The sequence below is a fragment of the Oncorhynchus masou genome, chromosome 24 (genome assembly GCF_036934945.1).
Source record: "Oncorhynchus masou masou isolate Uvic2021 chromosome 24, UVic_Omas_1.1, whole genome shotgun sequence".
Lineage (NCBI taxonomy): Eukaryota > Metazoa > Chordata > Actinopteri > Salmoniformes > Salmonidae > Oncorhynchus > Oncorhynchus masou.
Genome location: NC_088235.1, coordinates 82,076,753 through 82,098,427, shown reverse-complemented (window position 1 = coordinate 82,098,427; position 21,675 = coordinate 82,076,753). Strand labels below are relative to the sequence as shown.

The following is a 21,675-nucleotide window of genomic DNA, read 5'->3' as shown; positions in this document are numbered from 1 at the left end:
AAAGGATTCTGAGGACAGCGACACGCTCCCGCCAAATCTGACTGACGGGCGCGAGGCAGCAACGGGATCCATGCAAAGGGAGTGTGTGGGAGATGCGGCTAGAATAAAATTCACTTAGTCTTAAAAGTAATAGAACCCAGTCATCGTTATATTTGCATGGTATTAGTGTTACTCTGGAAGACCTGTCAATATTGCTACTTCATATGGTTTTGTGTTATTGCAACGCTTTTCCGCACAAGGATATCAAAAGTGAGGGAAGTTCTCGGATGGTGATGCTGGCGGCGGCGGAAGATCCATCCGTGGACGGGCATTTAGCATCCACTCCACGGAGGGGAGGTAGCGACGATATTTTGCTATGTTTTAACCTTCAAATGTTTTGGGCATTTAGTTATCTGAGGTAGCTATATACTGTTTGACTTGCCTTTCTATACGACCACATAGCAAGTCAACACTAACTTCTGTCTCGCTAGCCAGTTTAGCTAACTAGCATGCTGTATTTAGCCAGCTAACTACTGTACTAGTAGCATGTTGTAACTAGCTAACCTCAAGTAAGGTTAGTTAGCTAACACTTAGTTGTTATCGTTGGCCAGACCCTCATACCATTCACAAGCTCGTAAGGTCAGTGTAAAGTGAGCTTTCATGTAACGTTAGCTAGCTACCCTTGAAGTTACCTTTTAGTTATTCTTTATTTATTAGTCAGCCAGTTTGGAAGCTAACGTCAGTTGGCTTTGATGTAATGAGTTGGTGCTAATCTTACTAGCTAGCTAGACACCCAATTGCCTTCAGCTAGCTAACGTTAGCTAATATGAACCAAAACACTCTGATTTCGGTGGTTTTGCTGACCAGCTTGTTGATTGTCAGAATATATAGCATTTTAATTAGACATCGCGGTACACATCGTACTGTTACAAACTTTGCTTGCTAACTTAACTAACAAACAAGCATGTTTTTCTTTGAGGCAACCCCTTCTCCCCCCGCGGCGGTATGAGTGTAAAGTTAGCTATAGCCGGGCCTTTGCACTGGGCTTAGATTGATTCACCGAATGGCGGGAGAGCAAAGCTAACACCTCCCAGTAGTTTGCCCAACCACTTGTGCCATCGTCTCGTAACTAATTTTTACACTTGATTAAAAATTATATTTGAACGGCATCGATTGTCCTTTTACTTGGTTGGTGGCAAGTCTAGATAACCTTTGATTGCTCCCTAGTTGACTGACAAGTATTTATTACATATGTACATGAATAACCTGGATGCATTTGTCAAACTAACAGTATGAGTAAACTAAGAACAAACGTCAGCTTATAGTAATAATACAGTTGGTGATGAAGTCATATGTGTAGTGGCTATTCTTGTGGTTGTCTTTTTGATTTTGGACATTTTATAAAGATACTGCACCGAATGCTTTCTTCTAGTAAGTGTTGTGCAACAAAGGGACTGGTAACATGTTTGCAGCTGGAGCCATTGTACTACTGCAATTATTGATAGTGAAGTAAAAGTGCATTGAAAAAACAAATCCATCTACACAACAAAAATATAAATGCAACGTTGCACAACACTTTCTGTTGGGCCCATGTTTCATGAGCTGAAATAAAATATCCTAGACATTTTCCATATGCACACCTTAATTCTCTCAAATATTGTGCACAAATTTGTTTAACAGCCCTGTTAGTGAGCATTTCTCCTTTGCCAATATAATCCATCCACCTGACAGGTGTGGCATATCAACAATCTGATTTTAACAGCATGATCATTACACTGGTGCACCTTGTGCTGTGGACAATTAAAAGGGCACTCTAAAATGTGCAGTTTTGTCACACACCACCACAGCTGTCAAGATTTGATTGGGTGTGCAGTTGGGATGCTGACTGCAGGGATGTCCACCAGAGCTGTTACCAGATGAATTTTTTGTTAATATCTCTACCATAAGCCGCCTCCAATGTCGTTTTAGAAAATATGGCAGTATGTCGAAATGGCCTCACAACCACAGACCATGTGTAACCACACCAGCCCAGGATGTCCACATCAGGCTTCTTCACCTATGGGATTGTCTGAGACCAGCCACCTGGACAGTTGATGAAACTGGGCTTGCACAACTAAATAATTTCTGCAGAAACTGTCTCAGGAAGCTCATATGCGTGCTCATCGTCCTCACCAGGTCTTGACCTGACTGCAGTTTAGCATCGTAACCAACTTCAGTAGGCAAATACTAAACTTTGATGGCCACTGGCATCTTCACGGATGAATCCCAGGTTTATCTGTACCGGGCAGATAGCAAACAGAGTGTATGCCGTTGTGTGGGTGAGCAGTTTGCCGATGTCATTGTTGTGAACAGAGTGCCCCATGCTGGTGGGGGGGGGGTTATGGTATGGGCAGGCATACGGTACCAACAACAAACACAATTGCATTGTTGCATTGTCACGAGATCCTGAGGCCCATTGTTATGCCATTCATCTGCAGCCACCACGTTTCAGCATGATAATGCACGGCCCCATATCGCAAGTATCTGTACACTTCCTGGAAGCTGAAAATGTCCCAGTTCTTCCATGGCCTACATACTTGTTGAGCACGTTTGGGATGCTCTGGATTGACGTGTGCGACAGCATGTTCCAGTTCCCGCCAAAAACCACATACTGACTAGTTTTCTGATCTACGACCTTACCTTTTTTAAAGTTATCTTTTACCAACAGATACATATCTGTATTCCAAATCATGTGAAATCCATAGATTAGGGCCTAATGAATATATTTAAATTGACTGATTTCATTATGAACTGTAACTCCAGTAAAATCTTTGAAATTGTTGCATTTTATATATTTGTTCAGAAAATGTTTCATGACAGGAGAATGGTTGTGGGATTGTCGTCTCATCTTCCATACCCTGTTTTGGTTACAGGTATGGATGGCAAAGTCAAATCCAGCAATGCTAACAAGAAGCTTGTTCAGGGTAAGTGAATCTGGGTAGCCTAGTGGGTAGAGTGTTAGACTAGTAACCGGAACGTTGCAAGTTCAAATCCCCGAGCTGACAAGGTACAAATCTGTCGTTCTGCCCCTGAACAGGCAGTTAACCCACTTCCTAGGCCGTCATTGAAAATAAGAAATTGTTCTTAACTGACTTACCTAGTTAAATAAAGGTAAAATAAATAAAAATGCATATTAGATGGTTTTAATTTTGAAAAGGAGACTGATGATACATAACGCTATCAAACTATTTGAAACAATCCAATGAAATTCTAATTTAGTAAATTATATTTCAAATTAATCAAATTTGTTGTAATAATTTTGTGTTTGCTTTGAGTGATAAAGCTATCATTATTGTTTGCCCAAAGATTTGTTAATATAACATAGATTTAGTCCAACTTAAACATCAGTGATGATAAAGGATATTTTCTCCTCAGCTCGTCTTCCATTCAAGCGTCTAAACCCAGAGCCCAAGGAGATCAGTGAGCCCAAAAGGACCTGCACCCTTTCCCGGCCTGGGCTCTCAGATGGGGAGAATGAATCCGATTGCTCCCCCCTACCTGTGCGCCATGGACCGGCCCTGGTTAATGGCCGTGGCCCCCTGGATGGATTCATGAGTCGCAGTACCCAAGCGTCCCCTGCCAAAAGCATAGTTATTGATCTCACTGAGGACTCCAATTCAACTGACCTTTTAAAACAGCAACTTGCGACACCCATTGTTGCCTCGTGTCCTCTGACACAAAACAGCCACCTGAGCAAAACCCTAAGTGCTGTAACAGCCACCAAAACAGATCACACTGCCAAGACAGAGCCCATAGACTACAAGCTGGGGAATGAACAGAAGGATGGGGAGGAGGAGAAGGACAGGGGGGACACCGCATCCATCTCACAGCTAGACACCACACAGGGATCTGACACAGAAGAAGAGGAGGAGGATGAAGAACAAGAGGAGGCTGATATGTCCAGTCATGGGAATGAGTCCATGCTTTCTCCTTCATCCACCAGCTCTCTGTCAGCGGCCGAGAGCTCCCCAGAGGCTGCTAAGACAGAGAACACTCCTACTGTCACAGTGAGTACAAAATGGCAATTAAATTCAATAAACACTCATTGTCAGCAGTGATTTTTGAATAAATGTACATCAGCAAGCTCCTGTTAACTTTTCAAATCACTATTCTGAAATGAAAAATTATAAATCTAGGTTCTTTCTTCCTCTCTCTTTACAGGAGCCAAATACCACCCCTAAAATAGAGCAGAAAACTGTGAAAAGAAGATCTTTAAAGGTATAATTAGCGGCAATAAGTCACTTCAGTATTTGGCGTACTTTTGCATCCAAATGCCTATTTTAACATCTTCATCTAGACTCATCTGAAACGGAATTTGTGCTTTCTTCTCTCCATAGAGTTTGCAGGAGCAAGAGGAGAGGCTACACCAGCGCAAAGAGAGAGAGCGGCAGCGAGAGGAGGCTAAAGACGCTAAAGAGAAGAAGAAAGAGGAGGCTCGCAAACTGAAGGAGGAGCGGGAGAAGGAAAGAAAGGAGAAAAAAGAGAAAGAAGAGCGTGAAAAAAGAGATAAAAAGGAGAAAGAGGAAAAGGAAAAAGCAGAGAAATTAAGAGCGAAAGAGGAGCAACGCAAATCAAAGCAAGAGTGAGTGTTGCTTGATCAAAAACCAGCTAGCTACAGATCTGAAATGTCTTGTTACTTTTATATTGACTCTACTAGAAAAATTGAGTGGATGTTTTTTTATTAATGCAAATGTAATCCTTGCAATTGACATTCACATATAATTTCCCCCAGGGCAAAACTTGAAGAAAAGAGAAAGAAAGAGGAGGAAAAACGGTTGAAAGAAGAGAAGGATGTGAGTTGATAATTTTGTTTCTATTCTCTAAAATTAAATGTAATGTCTGACACTGACATTTTTAAGCTTGACAATTGCCACTTAATTGTAACAGACCTGATAATGCATCTTAACATTTTCTATACAGAGGCTCAAAGCAGAGAAAGCCGAGATCACACGATTTCTACAGAAACCCAAGACTCCCCAGCAGGCCACAAAGGTAAGATTCCTCTGACTGGATTGAACAAGAAGAAAACAAAATAGAAATCACAAAATGGTGGTGTTCATTTAATGTTATCAGGCTAGTATCAGCTACATTTATGCCTTTACTAGACTATGGGGATATTTTATATATGAATGCTTCCGCTCAGTGTTTGAGATCAATTGACACACTTTACCATGGCACTTTGAGATGTATTTTAAACTGCAAAACCATTACGCACCACTGCACTTTGTGTACCAGGGTTGGCTGGCGTTCTAGTCACTTGTAGGCTCAGTCACTGGTATACTTTTATTTACAAAGCCATTTTGGGTTTACTACCTTTTTTATTTGTGCATTTTTATTGTTCAGAAATGTGGTGGGTACTCTCTTCATTCGCGGAACTTTATCCTGCTAACTGATCCAAATGTCTGAACTGAATTTGGTAAAAGGGCTTTTATGTACTCTGTGCCATCGTCTTGGAACACCTTACAAAATACTTTTAAACTGGAAGAACTTGTCCCGATTGGTGTTTTAAATTCACTGATGAAGGGTTTTGAGGCTGGTTCCCTGACCCGTCAATGTTTTTAATTTGCTGTTTTATACTCTTATGAATTCAATGGTTATTACTAGATTACTTGTAGTTTTTCATGTTGTCTGTCTGTCTTTTTCTTTTTGTAATGACTTGGTGCTGCCTATCTTGGCCAGGGCGCTCTTGAAAAAGAGATTTTAATCTCAATGAGCCCTTTCTGGTTAAATAAAGGTTAAATAAAAAAATGTAAAACTTTTCTTACCTTTGCCTCTCCTACTTCAGACCCTTGCGTCTGCCTGTGAAAAGTTTGCCCCGTTTGAGATAAAGGAGCACATGTGTCTTGCGCCGCTGACCCGAGTCCAATGTGCGGAGGCGGTCCTGGAGGAACTGGACAGGTATCTGGCTAAACCTGATGGAAGCCTGGATGGCCTGAGTGACTGGACCAGAAATAAGCCCCGCAGATCAGGCCAGACCAAGCCCAGAAGCACATACCCTATGAGGTGAGACCACCACACTCTTAAAAAAATCAGCGGTGACTTGAATTACTGAAGTCTTGAAATTTTGTGAAACTGAAGAATCAGGGCTTCCTACTGGAAAGAAGCCATTTTCTATACTTTCCTATTTTGATGTTTGCCCCTATTTCTGTTGTCTGCATAGGGAGTGTATAGCGATGGTGGAGGTGGTGGAGGGACCCAAACCGGATGGTGTGCCTGACAGGCAGCACTACGGCCGCATGAAGCTTCTTCAGTTCCGTGAGAACTACCGGCCTGCCTACTGGGGCACGTGGAGAAAAAACAGCCCCCACATCTCCCCTCGCTGCCCTCTCAGACAGGACAAGGTGAGGCTTCCCTCATTCTCTGACCATGATCCTTTTCAATCCTTTCACTTCTTTACTTATTAGTTTCTGCCATATTACAATCGATAGTTACAAATCACGATATATCCATGTTTGACTCAAGATTTAGATTTGTAATTGTTTATTATTATTATTTTTACCTTATGTATCGTTAGATAGCGCGAGTCAGATGTACCTGCGCCAAAACATTTTTCATCCTATAGCTTGTTCCCATCCTTTTTAAATAATGAGCCAACTTGTTTTCAGCACTTATTTCAATGACTGATCGAAACTCATTTTGTCATGCTCTCTTGTCTCTCTGCAGCAGACATATAGGGCGCAATCATTGAATCGCAATACATATAGAATTGTGATAATCGCAATGCATATCATATCGGCACCTAAGTTTTGTGATATCATATCGTGGGGTCCCTGGTAATTCCCAGCCCTAACTGGTGGTGATGACAGTTGTTTTGTGACTTCCATGTTTCATGCGCTTTCTATGTAGGACTAAAGTCTGTGTTTCCTCTAGGACCTGTTGGATTATGAGGTGGACAGTGATGAGGAGTGGGAGGAAGAGGAGCCAGGAGAGTCCCTGTCACACAGTGAAGGGGTAGGTCTCTTTTTCAATACACTTCTGTCACAGCTTTTGATGCTCTGTTGTTCTGTTTGATATAAAGATTAGCTCATTGTTGTAAACTGAATCATTCCAGCTGATTGTGAGGGCCTAAACTGACTTGTTTTTGCAGGAGGATAATGATAATGATGGAGGTGAAAATGATGACGATGATGAGGATGGTTTCTTCGTACCACATGGATACCTATCAGACGGGGAGGGGGCATTGGAGGAAGAGGTACTTTCAATTGCTCCTCATTCCTTATTCATGTCTTTATTTACTGTTCTTTTCCAGTGGACTGGTTTGACTAATGATTGACGTGCTTTACATTGTAAGGGGTGGAGACATTATCCACGGCTTATTTTTAGCACACTTAATTGCTCCTATACCTGTGGTGTGAATCCAGGAGGGTGGCGACCCAGAGAAGCAGAAGGTGCGTCAGAAGCTGAAGGCCCGGGAGTGGGATGAGCTGATGACCAAGAAGAAGGTGAAGGTGCTAGAGGCTGTGGTGAGAGGCTGTGTGTGGGAGGGACAGGGTCCCCATCTGGAGCTCTTGCAGCAGTTTGCGGTGTGCCTGCTGGAACCCCTGCCCAAGCCAGAGTCCTCCACCCCAGAGGACAACACACAGAAACTACAACAGAAACTACAAGAAGATGAGCAACGTGAGTACATTCTTATGCCAGGGGGAACATCACGCAGGTAAGAGGAGTTCTTTTGTCTCTGCAGTATTGTCTTTTAGAACCTTTTGGGCCTTAGCCTTGTCACCTCTAAGTGATCACCTGAGTCATGTTTTACTGACTGAACCGTGATGAAATGTACGTCTTGGTTTGCGTGGAAAAACTGACCGGGTGTGCTTGTCTGAGTTCTTAATTTGGTTGAGCCATGTGCTATTTGAATAGTGTCACTAGCTAGGTTTCCATCCATTTGGCTATAGATTTTCATACGAATATTCTAAAATATGCATGAAGAAAATTTGCATTTTCCCGCTAGTGGTGTATCCACCACACGGACTTGTTGCAGATAAAAATATATGCATGATGACGTAGTGCACACAATATACTTTTTTGTGTTCGTTTTCATGTACCAAATACAAATCTAAAGTTCTGTGTGTTTCCATCGTACTTTCAACTCTACTGATAGTTTTGTCACATACTGTTGTGTTAATTAGCAAATGTACCTACTCTGGTCTTGGCACATGTGCTCAGCTCACAGATACACTGCAGGTAGGCTAGTCTACATGATGACATTATTATTGGAAAGGAGCATCAAGATCACTGTGTGCTTTCACCACTGTGAAGTTCATCAGAACTGATTTAGTTTGTTTCCCAGGTTGTATTGAGAGGAAAACACACCATATCATCGCATGACTACAAGTTTACTTCGATATGATGATTGTTATATCAATATTTTCACACAAAGGCATTTCCACCGCCGTTTCTCGCGTAATATATTTTACAGACAAAAAGATCCCCACCATCTGTCCTCTTGGTAACAATCACCAAAACAAAAGCTAGACAATCGGGGAGAATTTAAATCAAATTTGTTATTATTAATTTTTTAGCCTTTTTTTTCTCCCCAATTTCATGGTATCCAATTGTTTAGTAGCTACTATCTTGTCTCATCGCTGCAACTCCCGTACGGGCTCGGGAGCACTTATTGATAGCTGTCTAGACTGCAAGGGAGACATCTAAACTTAAGACCATTCACAATCACATAAGAGATCTGTATTGTTTTCAGACCAGCTTTATATGCGGCATCGACGTCACCTAGTATTTACTGTGCTACAAGTGATTGTGAACTGTCAACACTCTTCATGGCTGACCTGAGTTGCTCAATAGCTGCCTGAGGGAGTATCTGTTCATATTGAATGGTGCCTTCTGCCCAAACCTTGCGTGAATAAGCCTAGATGTAGAATGTTTTAAAAAAACCTTCCTATCTCCCTTCCCAACCCATATATTCAGTGCTGTTCCAGTTGTTGCCCCTGCTACATGGAAATGTGAACAGTAATAAGGTGATCATCACAGAGTTCCAGGAGTTTTGTCGCCAGCAGTCGACCTCGCCCATCTCCAGCCCTCAGAACTCAGGAGACAACATCCCCACCAGGTGACTTCAAACCTGATTTACTTAACGCTTGCTATGTTACAGAATTAGTCAAGTCATACTAAACTTGTGCAGATGCTTTATAAAAGTATTAATTTTTCATTACTGAAATGGTCTCTCATCTGCTTCTGCTCTAGGGTCCGTCTAAAGCGCCTTATCAAGGGGAATGCTGTGTATGAGAAGCGCTCAGCCTTCAGACGCTGCTGCTGGTACGTCAAATCAGACGTCCTGGCTCGCTTCATCCAGGAGGCCCTCCCTGTACCCTGCCAGTGGAACTACCTCACCTCAGGGACCCATGTGCCCCGTGAAGAGGCCCCAGCGGCCACAGGCTCACAGGGCAACTCCCCAACCACCCCCCAGGCCTCCCACACGCCATCCTCCAAGACCCCCTCCTCCAACAAGAGGAAGAGTGCCGGCAGCATGTCCATCACCAAGTTCATGAAGAAGGCTGCCGACCCTGAGCAGGTTGGACACGTCTGGTGAAATCTTAATATGAAGTTGCTTTGTTCTGATCCTATTGCTTTGACTTATGTCAGATTCTAATGAGTACTCCTTTTTTTCAGGTGGAGGCGATGAAGACAGATGGGTTCCAGGCAGACACAGAGGAAGATGAGGATGAAGCAGACTGCGTCATAATCAGCACACAGAAAGGTCAGTTTCCCGGCATATTGTCTGCCTTTAGACAGGAGTTAAGTGGAATTAAGAGACAGGGTAATAGTTTGTCCTAGATATTTCTAGGAGGGGAGGCATTGACAATGAATGCCTTACTCTGCAGGATCTTCCAGAAAAGATACCTCCCCCAAAGAGAACGAGAGCACAGAACAAATGGAGGTGACCCCCTCTGACACAGCTGCGCTCTTCTTGCCTCGGGCCACTCCCACCCTGGCCTAAGGACTGCCCCCTGACTCTGGGTGTGTGCGTTTGTCAGAAATAGAATCAGGTCTTCAATCAAGATAACACACTGGTAGTGGCACACATGACACCCACACGGTATTACAACCCCACTTTGCTCCATTAAGTACCAGACAGTGCCTGTAAAAAGGAAAATGTCTGACAAAAACTCATTGGTGTATTTTGTTCCAATGTTAAACCATTCATTACTTGGTTCAGTTGGAATGTCAGACATGTTTATATGGATGTCTTTGCTTGGTGAGGAGTTGGATGGCTCAGACGGTCAAGGCTCTTCTACCACAGCTGATTGGGTGGACCAGTGCCCACTGAAGTAGTTGCTGTCTGCTTCACCGTAGGCCCAGTGTAACTTTTATATATGTATTTGTTTAAAAAAAATAAAAAATACTTGAACTGGTTGAATTCATTAAAAATAATTAAATGTACTGCACTTTTATATGCCCTGCCTTATCTGGATGCCTTTATCAACACGCCACTCATCCATCCTTTCAAGAAGTACTTCATGTTTAGTTAATGGGCTTTATTCAATATGGCAAGTGCTGTTTTTCAGGCTGCTATCGTAGTGCTTATTGTACTATTCTAAACCTCCATTTTTGTTTGTTAATAATGGTTGAGGTGGAATAGTAAAAAGCTGTCCAATATTAAAAACTTTACGGTTTGCCTTACATTATTGTGGCAGAGAATGCTCTCCTGTCACAACTGTTGCAGTTTGCAGGTATGATTTAAGGTGTCTCAATTTCTTTAAATAAAGCATTATTTAAAAATGAACATGCTTTGTGCAGCCATTTGCAAATCATGTTTACTTTTTATGGGAGATACAGCAATATCTTGATGCAACATTCATCTTTATTACAGGCAGGTTTAAAAGCAACAAAACATGACAGCTTTGATACCTAGACCAGAGCATGACCTTCATTTTCTAGTTATTCTTTAACAAGGTTAGGAAAACATTTCTTGGTACATTTGCTAATTGCTGCTGTTCATGTCTGAACTGAAACATTGGAGGTTACGCCTCAACGCACACAGAAGCAGTGGACGTGCTGTGGGGAGAGGTAGGTTGTCATTCCAGCCATCACCTGGGATAAGCCGCAGCAAAAAAAATCTTTGTTGGTTACATACAGTACAAACCAACCAATCACAGATTTCCATGCTGCTGAAATGAAATAACATTAATTTAGAAATATAGGAAATTACTCAATTGAATGACTTACAAAACCCTCATTCAATAAAGAAAGCTAACATCAGGAGCTCTGTCCAGTAACCTTCACTTTTAAGGTACTGGTATAGCTTGCTGCTGTAACCTTAGTGTTAGTGAGGTCCAAAATAGAATATTACAAGTTCTCTTAAATAAAATAGCTTAACCGATATACATTGTGGTCCACAGCTAGTCTGACTCACAAGAACAGCAACTGAAACCTTAGCACTCGACAACCAGTCTGGTCACCACCACCCATTCGCTCATATGTAAAGCTAGTATTGTATGTCAGTAGTTGCGTAAGCAGGATGCGGAGCAGAAGGGTGACACTGACAACAGGATCTCATACCATGCTGAGCTCTCTGTAGGAGTAAGGGAGCCATTTCAGATCATCCTACATTCAAGGTACAATACAAAAAAACACTGCATGGCATTATGTTTCCTTTAAAGGATTAGTTGTGTATTTCTACAGCCTTTGAAATGTGGTTTGGGGATGAAGGTGTCATCTCCAACCTGGAGGTGGAGACGCAGGGACAGTTCAGCCAAGGGTTTGAATATTCTTCAGTAGCACTGGCTTGAGGAGAGCAGCAGAAATGTCCGCTTGCACTGCGGCATCCCAAGAAAATGTCAGCAGAACCGCAGGGACCTCCGAGAGAGAGAGGCATTAGTCAGCACCTTTGTACAACAAAAGTAAATTGGTTGCATTGCTTATTTTGCCTGATATTTACATTTCTGAAAAAATATGTCTCTGCTTACCAGGCTACATTCATTCAAGGCCAACTCTTGGGCCTCCCGGAGTTTGTGTCCTCCTGGCGCCACCAGCTCAAAGGGCTGCCAGCCGTCCACCAGGGAGTCCCGCACAAACTGGAAGAGCACAGACACCTTGTCCCAGGCCAGGAAGGTGCCTGAAGGGCAAAATATGTGAAAATGGAGGCACTGTGCTTTTACAGCATTATCCACTAGCGTTGCTGCAGGTAGAAAATTCTACTAAATGTTCTGTATTTGACCCAAGCGGTCTCCAATCAATGTCTGGTTGTGCATGTGAGTTTGGAGCGTAACTCTACAAATCTAAGAATGATTGTCAGTGTCAATTTATTAGCCCCCCAAATGTATTTGACTGGTGAATACCTACAGTACACCAGCTGTTGGAAACCCTAAACATTCTTTGCTCAAATGTTTATAGAGTACAAGTAAAAGGTTTGGACACACCTACTCATTCAAGGGTTTTTCTTTATTTTTTACTATTTTCTACATTGTAGAATAATAGTGAAGACATCATAGCTATGAAATAACACACATGGACTCATGTAGTAACCAAAACAGTTAAATCAAAATCTACTTTATATTTGAGATTCTTCAAAGTAGCCACCCTTGGCCTTGACAGCTTTGCATACTCTTAGCCTTCTCTCAACCAGCTTCATGAGGAATGCTTTTCCAATAGTCTTGAAGGAGTTCCCACATATGCTGAGCACTTGTTGGCTGCTTTTTCTTCACTCTGCGGTTCAACTCATCCCAAAATATTTCAATTGGGTTGAGGTCAGGTGATTGTGGAGGCCAGGTCATCTGATGCAGCACTCCATCACTCTCCTTCTTGGTCAAATAGCATTTACACAGCCCGTGGGTTTGTTTTGGGTCATTGTCCTGTTCAAAAACAAATGATAGTCCCACTAAGTGCAAACCAGATGGGATGGTGTATCACTGCTGAATGCTGTTGTAGCCATGCTGGTTAAGTATGGATTGAATTCTAAATAAACCACGAACGTGTCACCAGCAAAGCACCCCCACACCTCCTCAATGCTTCATGGTGGGAACTACACATACGGAGATCATCCATTCACCTACTCTGCGTCTCACAAAGACACAGCGGTTGGAAACAAAAAGTTCAAATTTGGACTCAGACCAAAGGACAGATTTCCACTGGTGTAATGTCCATTGCTTATGTTTCTTGGCACAAGCAAGTCTCTTCTTATTGTGTCCTTTAGTAGTGGTTTCTTTGCAGCAATTCGACCATGAAGGCCTGATTCACGCAGTCTCCTCTGAATAGATGACGTTGAGATGTCTGTTACTTGAACTCTGGAAAGCATTTATTTGGACTGCAATCTGAGGCTAGTAACTAATGAACTTATCCTCTGCAGCAGAGGTAACTCTGGGTCTTCCTTTCCTGTGCCAGTCCTCATGAGAGACAGTTTCATCATAGCGTGATGGTTTTTGCAACTGCACTTTTTTATTTTATATTTATTTAACTAGGTAAGTCAGTTAAGAACAAATTATTATTTACCATGATGGCCTAGGAACAGTGGGTTAACTGCCTTGTTCAGGGGCAGAACAACAGATTTTTACCTTGTCAGCTCGGGGATTCGGTCTAGCAACTTTTCGGTTACTGGCCCAACACTCTTGAAGAAACTTTCAAAGTTCCTGAAATGTTCTGGATTGACTGACCTTCATGTCTTAAAGTAATGATAGACTGTCGTTTCTCTTTGCTTATTTGTGCTGTTCTTGCCATAATATGGACTTGGTCTTTTATCAAATAGGGCCATCTTCTTTATACCACCACTTCCTTGTCACAAATGTATTAAGGAAATAAATACCACAAATTAACAATGCACACCTGTTAATTTAAATGGCTTCCAGGTGACTACCTCATGAAGCTGGTTGAGAGAATGCCAAGAGTGTACAAAGATGTCATCAAGGCAAAGGGTGACTACTTTGAAGAACCTCAAATATAAAAAAAGATGTTGATTTATTTAACACATTTTTAGTTACTACATGATTCCATATGTGTTATTTCATAGTTTTGATGTCTTCACTATTATTCTACAAAGTAGAAAATAGTAAAAATAAAGAAAAACCCTTGAATGAGTAGGTGTGTACAAACTTGACGTACGGTCTATCACAGTGCCATCCGTTTTGTCACCAAAGCCCCATATACCACCCACCACTGCGACCTGTATGCTCTAGTCAGCTGGCACTGGCTACATATTCGTCGCCAGACCCACTGGCTCCAGGTCATCTATAAGTCTATGCTAGGTAAAGTTACGCCTTATCTCAGCCCACTGGTCACGATAACAACACCCACCCGTAGCACGCGCTCCAGCAGGTATATCTCACTGGTCATCCCCAAAGCCAACACCTCCTTTGGACGCCTTTCCTTCCAGTTCTCTGCTGCCAATGACTGGAACGAATTGCAAAAATCGCTGGAGACTTATATTTCCCTCACTAACTTTAAACATCAGCTATCTGAGCAGCTAACCGATCGCTGCAGCTGTGCCCAACTCATCCCCATATTGTTTTTATTTTATTTTCTGCTCTTTTGCACACCAGTATTTCTACTTGCACATCATCATCTGCACATCTATCACTCCAGTGTTAATTTTCTAAATTATAATTACTTCGCTACCATGGCCTATTTATTGCCATACCTCCTCACGCCATTTGCACACTTCTTTTTTTCTATTGTGTTATTGACTGTACGCTTGTTTATTCCATGTGTAACTGTTGTTGTTTGTGTCGCACTGCTTTGCTTTATCTTGGCCAGGTCGCACTTTTAAATAAGAACTTGTTCCCAACTAGCCTACCTGGTTAAATAAAGGTGAGATAAAATATAGATATTTTTTAAACTCTATTTCTGCTTATCACATTAAAGTAAGTGTTTGCTGGCAGATACAGACCCTGCAGTATGTTTCCATCAGGCAGTCGTATTCTCAGCAGGGTGTAGTTGTACTTCCTCCTCTCCCTCTGCTCCTCTCTCTCCCGCATGGCTTTGGTACGCAGCATGGTGTTCTTCTCCACCGCCTCGCTCCTGAATACCACACACAACCACCATGACTTTATCTTACAAACAAAATAGTCATAACTGGAACAAACCACCCAACAATAATACACATGTCATGTGCACTAACGGAGTGTACCTTACACAATAACAAATACAAGTGGTATCAGTGCCATCAGTGAGTTGTCCATACTTTTGCTGCTGCTCCCTCTTGAGCTCCTCTGCAGTGAGGTTGTAGAACTCTGGGGGTAGTTCGAAACGCATGGCGTTGGGGGAGGGTCTGAAGGTCTGGGGCTGGTGGTCCAGCTGGGCTCTGACTGGCTCTCCCCTTTGCAGCCGGTCCATACTCTCCTTCATCACCTCCAGGGCCTCCGGGTCATGCTCCATCAGCACCAGGAACTCTTCACTTTCCTCTGGGAAGGCAAGATGAATCAGCAATTATTATCCCGGGTACCACTTACAGCAGTGGTTCTCAACTGGTTTTGTATTGGGATCCAAATTGAATCAGGTTGTCTCGATCCAATATTTGCGCCGCTTTTTGTTGTCGATGTCGTCAAAGATGCAATCTGGAAAACTATTTTGATAGTAAATGTAGCAATTATATGACAAGGGAACAACAGTCCCACTGTTTTCATTGTCAATAATTCCATTTTGCACATACAGTTGAAGTCGGAAGTTTACATACACTTAGGTTGGAGTCATTAAAATGAGTTTTTCAACCACTCCACAAATTTCTTGTTAACAAACTATAGTTTTAGTTTACTTTGTGCATGACAAGTAATTTTTCCAAAAATTGTTTACAGACATATTATTTCACTTATAATTCACTGTATCACAATTTCAATGGGTCAGATGAAGAATGTTAAGCTCACTGGTTTGAGACCAAAAACCAAATCCGCTAAATAGTGCTGCTAATAACTCTATATTGAAAATACCCACTTTCTTCCTGGTTTTAGTTTTGGCTAGAGTATAACATACACTACATTACCAAAAGTATGTGGACACCTGCTCGTATGGAGTTGGTCACTCCTTTGCTGCTATAACAGCCTCCACTCTTCAGGGAAGGCTTTCTACTAGATGTTGGAACATTGCTGCGGGGACCTGCGTCCATTCAGCCACAAGAGCATTAGTGAGATTGGGCACTGATATTGGGAATTAGGCCCGCAGTCGGCATTCAAATTCATCTCGAAGGTGTTTGATGGGGTTGAGGTCAGGGATTTGTGTAGGCCAGTCAAGTTCTTCCACACCGATCTCGACAAACCACTTCTGAATGGACCTCACTTAGTGCACGGGTGCATTGTCATGCTTAAACTGGAAAGGGCCATCCCCAAAATGTTGCCACAAAGTTGGAAGCACAGAATCGTCTAGAATGCCATTGTATGCTGTAGTGTTAAGATTTCCCCCTGGAACTAAGGGACCTAGCCCGAACCATAAAAAACAGCCCCAGACCATTATTCCTCCTCCACCAAAATTTACAGTTGACACTATCTGTTCGGGCAGGTTGCATTCTCCTGGCATCCGCCAAACCCAGATTTATCCTTCGGACTGACAGATGATTAAGCGTGATTCATTACTCCAGAGAACGTGTTTCCACTGCTCCAGAGTCCAATGGCAAGCTTTACACTACTCCAGCCGACACTTGGCATTGCGCATGGTGATCTTAGGATTGTGTGTGGCTGCTCGGCCATGGAAACCCATTTCATTAACCTCCTGCTGAACAGTTATTGTGCTGACGTTGCTTCCGCAGGCAGTTTGGAACTCAGCAGTGAGTGTTGCAACCAAGGACAGGCGATTTTTACGCGCCTCAGCACTCGGTGGTCCCGTTCTGTGTGCTTGTGTGGCCTACAACTTCGCGGCTGAGCCGTTGGTGTGCCTAAACATTTCCAGTTCACAATAACAGCACGTACAGTTGACCGGGGCAGCTCTAGCAGGGCAGACATTTGACGAACTGAAAGGTGCCATCCTGTGACGGTGCCACGTTGAAAGTCACTGAGCTCTTCGGGAAGGCCCTTTTACTGACCATGTTTGTCTATGGAGATTGCATGGCTGTGTGCTTGATTTTATACACCCAGCAGCAATGGGTGTGGCTGAAATAGTTGAATCCACAAATTTGAAAAGGGTGTCCACATACTTTTGTATATATAGTGTATTTAAATAAAAATACTCAGACACTCATTTAAAACCTCCCGCGACACACCAGCTGAGAATCGCTGCCCTTTAGTATGCCTCTGCAGAAACATACTAGACCACACAGACAATAGGATGCACAGATTTTGCATTTGGATGGGTTTACCCTGTCCCTCCACATCCAGCATGATGCTCTGAAAGCCCACAGCCTGCAAGAACTCCCGACTGCCCTCCACAGTCTTCACCTTCTCCTAAGGAGAGAGAGAGTGAGATCAGAGAGAGAGATCAGAGAGAGAGAGATCGAGAACGGGATCAGACAGGGAGAGAGAGAGATCAGACAGGGAGAGAGAGAGATCAGACAGGGAGAGAGGTGAATGGACCACACAGACAGAAAACATTGAGTCTCACATTACCCTCCTTATGACTCAAATGTACCTGGAACACCTTGTTACTGAGTTTGATCTTCCTGTACTTCTCCTCTGTGGGGTTCTTACAGATGTTTTCAATGTACCTGACAGGATGGGAGAAAATTATGGGATGTCAGGACACTCATCACATGAACTCTTGTCAAAATGACAATGTAAATCACACATTATAGCAGGGTTTCCCAAACTCGAGCCTGGGCTCCCCCCTGGGTGCACATGCTTTTTGCCCGAGCACTACACAGCTGATTCAAAGAATCAAAGCTTGATGATGAATTGGTTATTTGAATCAGCTGTGAAGTGCTAGGGCAAAAACCAAAAACGTACAGTCAGGGGGGCCCCAGGACAGATTTTTAGGAAACCCTGCATTATAGGACAGTTCCATTTCTCACTTGCTTATGATGTCCACTGCAGCCTTGACTTTCTCCTTGTCCTTGTTGAAGGTATGAACCATCATTATGGAAGCCTCCACTGCGTCCTCTTCAAACCGCTGTTGGACAAGAGAAGGTTTATCATGTGTATTCAGTCAGGACCATGCTAATGAAAAAGGAGAGTTTGTGACAAATTAGTGTTAAGGCTTTATACATGAATTCTTCATGTCAGTCAAAATCAGATAATGCAATCATGATTATCATACAATCATGACATCATATGACTTTAAAAAGAAGATTCACAGACCTACCATGAAAATGGCCTCTTTAATGTGCACTTCTCTCTCGCTCTTAGTTAAGGTGGCTCCAGTAAGCGGGCAGGTGAAATACACACCTGTTACTGAGAGAAATGCCGGATCCTTAACACTGGAGCCCTGCAAAAGACGACACATACTAGCTATAAATAACAACTCAATAGTAGTAGTGGCACAATAATTTGTATGTGAGCAACAGTAACATGCTGACCACACCGCTCGCGTTGGTAAATAAATGTACACATACATGTTATTCAATCATTGCAGCCACACTTGTCGTGCGCTTGTGACGCTTGACTCGCTGCAAGTCCCGCCTCTCCCATCTCCTCAATGGTTTTTAGCAGCATATACCCACATGGGTGATTTTAAGATGAACTGAGGTACACACTCCAGTCCAGTTGGTAGTGGTAATGCACATTAAAGATGGTTGCTAACTGCCATTTAAGTCAAAAGAAGAAGCCTGAAGGAGGAAAGATTAGTAGAAACTAACTTTACCCTTTTATCTGTGAATAATTGTCAGAGTAGAGGACCTTGTGCATTTCAGGTAAAATAACAACCCAATGTTAATATCCCAGGACAAATTAGCTAGCTAAATGTTTCATGCTTTTCAACCTGTCCCCAAATTAATATAGTCGGTTCAGAGTTTGTTTTGATATTTTAAACTACGTGTCCTGATCGCATCTGGTGTGGGTGGACAAAATAAAGATGCGTGCGATGAAGTATGCAGTCTGGTCAGCATGTAAGGGAAATGTATTCATGTAATGTATTCCTTGCCTCAACAGCTGTTATCTTTTCCTTCTCGGTCGCTGCTACTGCTGCAGCTTCTGCCTCAAGCTCTCTTTTCACTGTGGAGTGATAAATAAATAAAGACCATTAACCCACAACCCAGTTCTCTATTTCTGACCACTGATGTGAAACACCTGCACGGCTTTGACATCATCAGTCATTCAAGCAGCAGTTGTTTCATGCATAGGAATCGCTCACCCTGGAGCCGGATGGCATCCTGTGAGGTTTGTGCCCGTGGGCGTGGCTGCCCCTCAATCCTGGCCAGAGCTGCAGCCCCTGCCTTCTGAGCTCCTTCAGTGGGAGCAGCATGATGGGGCTTGGCAGGGCCACTGTTCTGCACCACTCGGGGCTTGGAGCTGCAGGGAACAGAAGGGGACATGTTCACCATTTGACTGCACTTACACTGCATGCTGTGATGTATAAAGTTATATGGCTTGTTAGCTAAACTCACAAGGGTTTGCATTTAATAGAACAGGCTATGATGATGTAGTCTGGCTGATACCAAACTCAAAGTCCTCCTGACTTCAGAGTCTGGAAAGGCTGTTTTGATTTTATTGGCAGGATGAGTTGATAATGAAGTGGGCTGTGCTTTTACTGTTTGGTTCTCCTCTGGCTCTTTCTCACACCATGCGTCTGTCTTTTACGCCTGCTACATTAGGTTACTCTCAATCAAACACCCACAGAGAGCTGCCCCCTTCCATTACATCTGTTACAGTTTCAAATCCAAACGAGAGGTCTCAAACATAGAAATATTATATTTTGTTCAACCCCCGAGGAATTTTTTTGTTGTTGAGAGAACCAATCAATGCCTCCGCTCAATTACTGAGCGAATATCGCATTAATAAACGGCCTCCTATCCAGACCAGTGAGTCACAGCTCTTCCTCCATAGAGATCCTATTAAATTGGTCCGTGCTCCCCGGGATGTCCCCACTGAAGTTGACACTCTAAATGGTTAGGATAGGACCGTCCCAAGGATAACGGAGAGCACTGACCCTATTAAATTTAATTAACGTTATAAAGTATTACAATTCCTGACTATGTCTTCCTCGCTGTGTGGTGGCGTAAACCAGGCTAATGTAACGATGATGCACCCTGTCCTGAACACTAGAAAAACAAACATAACAGAGCCCATCCAAGTCAAGGGGAAGGCAACTCTACAAATCATATATGCCATATATTTGCGGTGTCGATTATGTTAACATTTTTTCAACAACTAAACTGTCAACAGCATGAGCAAAGCAATTAACGTTAGCTGGCTCGGTTAGCGTGCTAGCTCACTAGAAAAGTTTGTTTACCTGCCGCCTTCTGCGAGTTTCTTTCCAGGCCCCGCTGACTTGAATTTTATATCTTTCTTTATGTCCTCGAAAAATTTCTTCATTGTTTACTGTTTTTCACAAGAAAATAACCTGAAACACAGCACAGCTGAATGAGAAAAGCTTAGTATATTCTTTACATCAAAATGCAAGGGTCGTTAGCCCAGCCACAAAGTCATACTCCGCCTATTTCGACAATGTATTCTTAAATGTGATTTTAAACCTAACATTGAACACTTTTTTAACCTTATGCCTAACCGTAAATTAAGATCAAAAAGCAAATTTTGTTTTCATAAATTTTTACAATAAAGCACATTTGGACTTTGTGGCTATGCTATCTAGTGGAAAAACCGAAAGAAAGAGGAAACGGGTCTGTCCACGAAGTAGTGATAAATTATGTACAGCGGCCTCTGGTGGTCTGGATGTACAATCATGCGGCTGCGTTCCAATGAAATAAATACGCTTTTCTCAATTGCGTACAAGCAATTTTGGGATCGATGTTGAAATCTATAGCAGAAGAGCAATTATCAAATGCTCACATACATAAACATAACTTCTGATACTTTTCTTGCCTTTGTACCCGACTTGTATATCTTAGAACATCTTTTTCAAAACTTTAAATACAAATGTAATCAGTGAATACAAAATTCAGTGTTTAGCAGGGGCTTTTCTAGGATTTGAAGACATTGGGGGCATAGCCCAAAGCCAGTAGGGGGGTCTCCTCGGGGAGGAATTTCAACAGCTAAATGCGTTAATTTGTTGCACTTTGAGATTAATATTGAGAGATTAGAACATTGAGATTTTAGATATTTTTTCAGGTAACTTGCACCATCCACAGCAGACACTGCCAGTACTCAATTACATTTCCTACTGTGGATCTTTCTACTCTGGAACACTCTTTACTCTCTACTCTGGAACACATAGCCTACATATACAGGCTATTGCCAAAAAACACTCAACATCAGACAGTCTGACCTGTCCAATAAGGCAAAACTGATGAAAGAATCCCACAGTACCCAAACAAACACACTCTCTCTCTCTCTCTCTCTCTCTCTCTCTCTCTCTCACACACACACACACACCCCCCCCCCCCCCACACACACACACTGTGCAGTAATTAGAATCCATAGAGCAGCTTTAAGTGATACAGTCGACTGTGCTCAACATTCCTCTGCCTCTCTCCATCACTTTCTCTGTGCCGTCTGTTGCTGTCTCTCGTCTCTCTTCTTCTGTTGCTGTCTCTTAGTATTCTATGTTGCTGTCGCTTGTCTACCATCCTCTCTCAATTTGAAGAAAGAAGTTCAACAGCAGGTTGAAACTTGAGTGTAAAACATGGTAGTTCTGGATGTTGTTTGAAAGCCTAACACAACAAAATAGACAGCGCTAAGGTGATGA

At 42.6% G+C, this 21,675-nt stretch overlaps 2 protein-coding genes across 3 annotated transcripts; one reads left to right on the top strand and one right to left on the bottom strand.

The window, feature by feature from the left end:
• Positions 1–19: 19 nt before the first annotated feature.
• On the top strand, positions 20–10,380 carry LOC135512813 (chromatin assembly factor 1 subunit A-like). Of its 2 annotated transcripts, none has more exons than XM_064935221.1 (16): positions 20–336; positions 2,892–2,942; positions 3,394–4,025; positions 4,180–4,236; positions 4,356–4,600; positions 4,751–4,811; positions 4,939–5,010; positions 5,804–6,021; positions 6,179–6,359; positions 6,889–6,969; positions 7,106–7,210; positions 7,380–7,635; positions 8,935–9,076; positions 9,211–9,538; positions 9,637–9,724; positions 9,849–10,380. In XM_064935221.1, the coding sequence occupies exons 1-16, from the start codon at positions 204–206 to the stop codon at positions 9,962–9,964; spliced, it is 2,766 nt and encodes a 921-aa protein (XP_064791293.1). In that variant the 5' UTR covers positions 20–203; the 3' UTR covers positions 9,965–10,380. The 2 variants fall into 2 exon arrangements, with proteins under 2 accessions (XP_064791293.1, XP_064791295.1); XM_064935223.1 differs by lacking the exon at positions 20–336 and adding an exon at positions 376–397.
• Positions 10,381–10,808: 428 nt separating this feature from the next.
• On the bottom strand, positions 10,809–20,653 carry LOC135512814 (UBX domain-containing protein 6-like). Its single transcript, XM_064935224.1, has 11 exons — positions 20,263–20,653; positions 19,165–19,322; positions 18,955–19,025; positions 18,178–18,300; positions 17,888–17,985; positions 17,509–17,584; positions 17,240–17,324; positions 15,140–15,359; positions 14,846–14,976; positions 11,934–12,082; positions 10,809–11,823 (listed from the first exon to the last, which is right to left on the bottom strand). Exons 1-11 carry the CDS (start codon positions 20,343–20,345, stop codon positions 11,716–11,718), a joined length of 1,302 nt encoding a protein of 433 aa, XP_064791296.1. The 5' UTR covers positions 20,346–20,653; the 3' UTR covers positions 10,809–11,715.
• Positions 20,654–21,675: the final 1,022 nt, after the last annotated feature.

Excerpts from the sequence above, each read along its gene's own strand:
- LOC135512813 (XM_064935221.1), top strand. The coding sequence starts at position 204 with ATGGTTTTGTGTTATTGCAACGCTTTTCCGCACAAGGATATCAAAAGT. Across the intron at positions 4,812-4,938 it reads GGTTGAAAGAAGAGAAGGAT|AGGCTCAAAGCAGAGAAAGC; the intron begins GTGAGTTGATAA and ends TTTTCTATACAG. Across the intron at positions 9,077-9,210 it reads GGAGACAACATCCCCACCAG|GGTCCGTCTAAAGCGCCTTA; the intron begins GTGACTTCAAAC and ends CTTCTGCTCTAG.
- LOC135512814 (XM_064935224.1), bottom strand. The coding sequence starts at position 20,345 with ATGAAGAAATTTTTCGAGGACATAAAGAAAGATATAAAATTCAAGTCA. Across the intron at positions 19,323-20,262 it reads AAACTCGCAGAAGGCGGCAG|CTCCAAGCCCCGAGTGGTGC; the intron begins GTAAACAAACTT and ends TGTTCCCTGCAG. Across the intron at positions 14,977-15,139 it reads AAGAGGGAGCAGCAGCAAAA|GAGCGAGGCGGTGGAGAAGA; the intron begins GTATGGACAACT and ends TGTGGTATTCAG.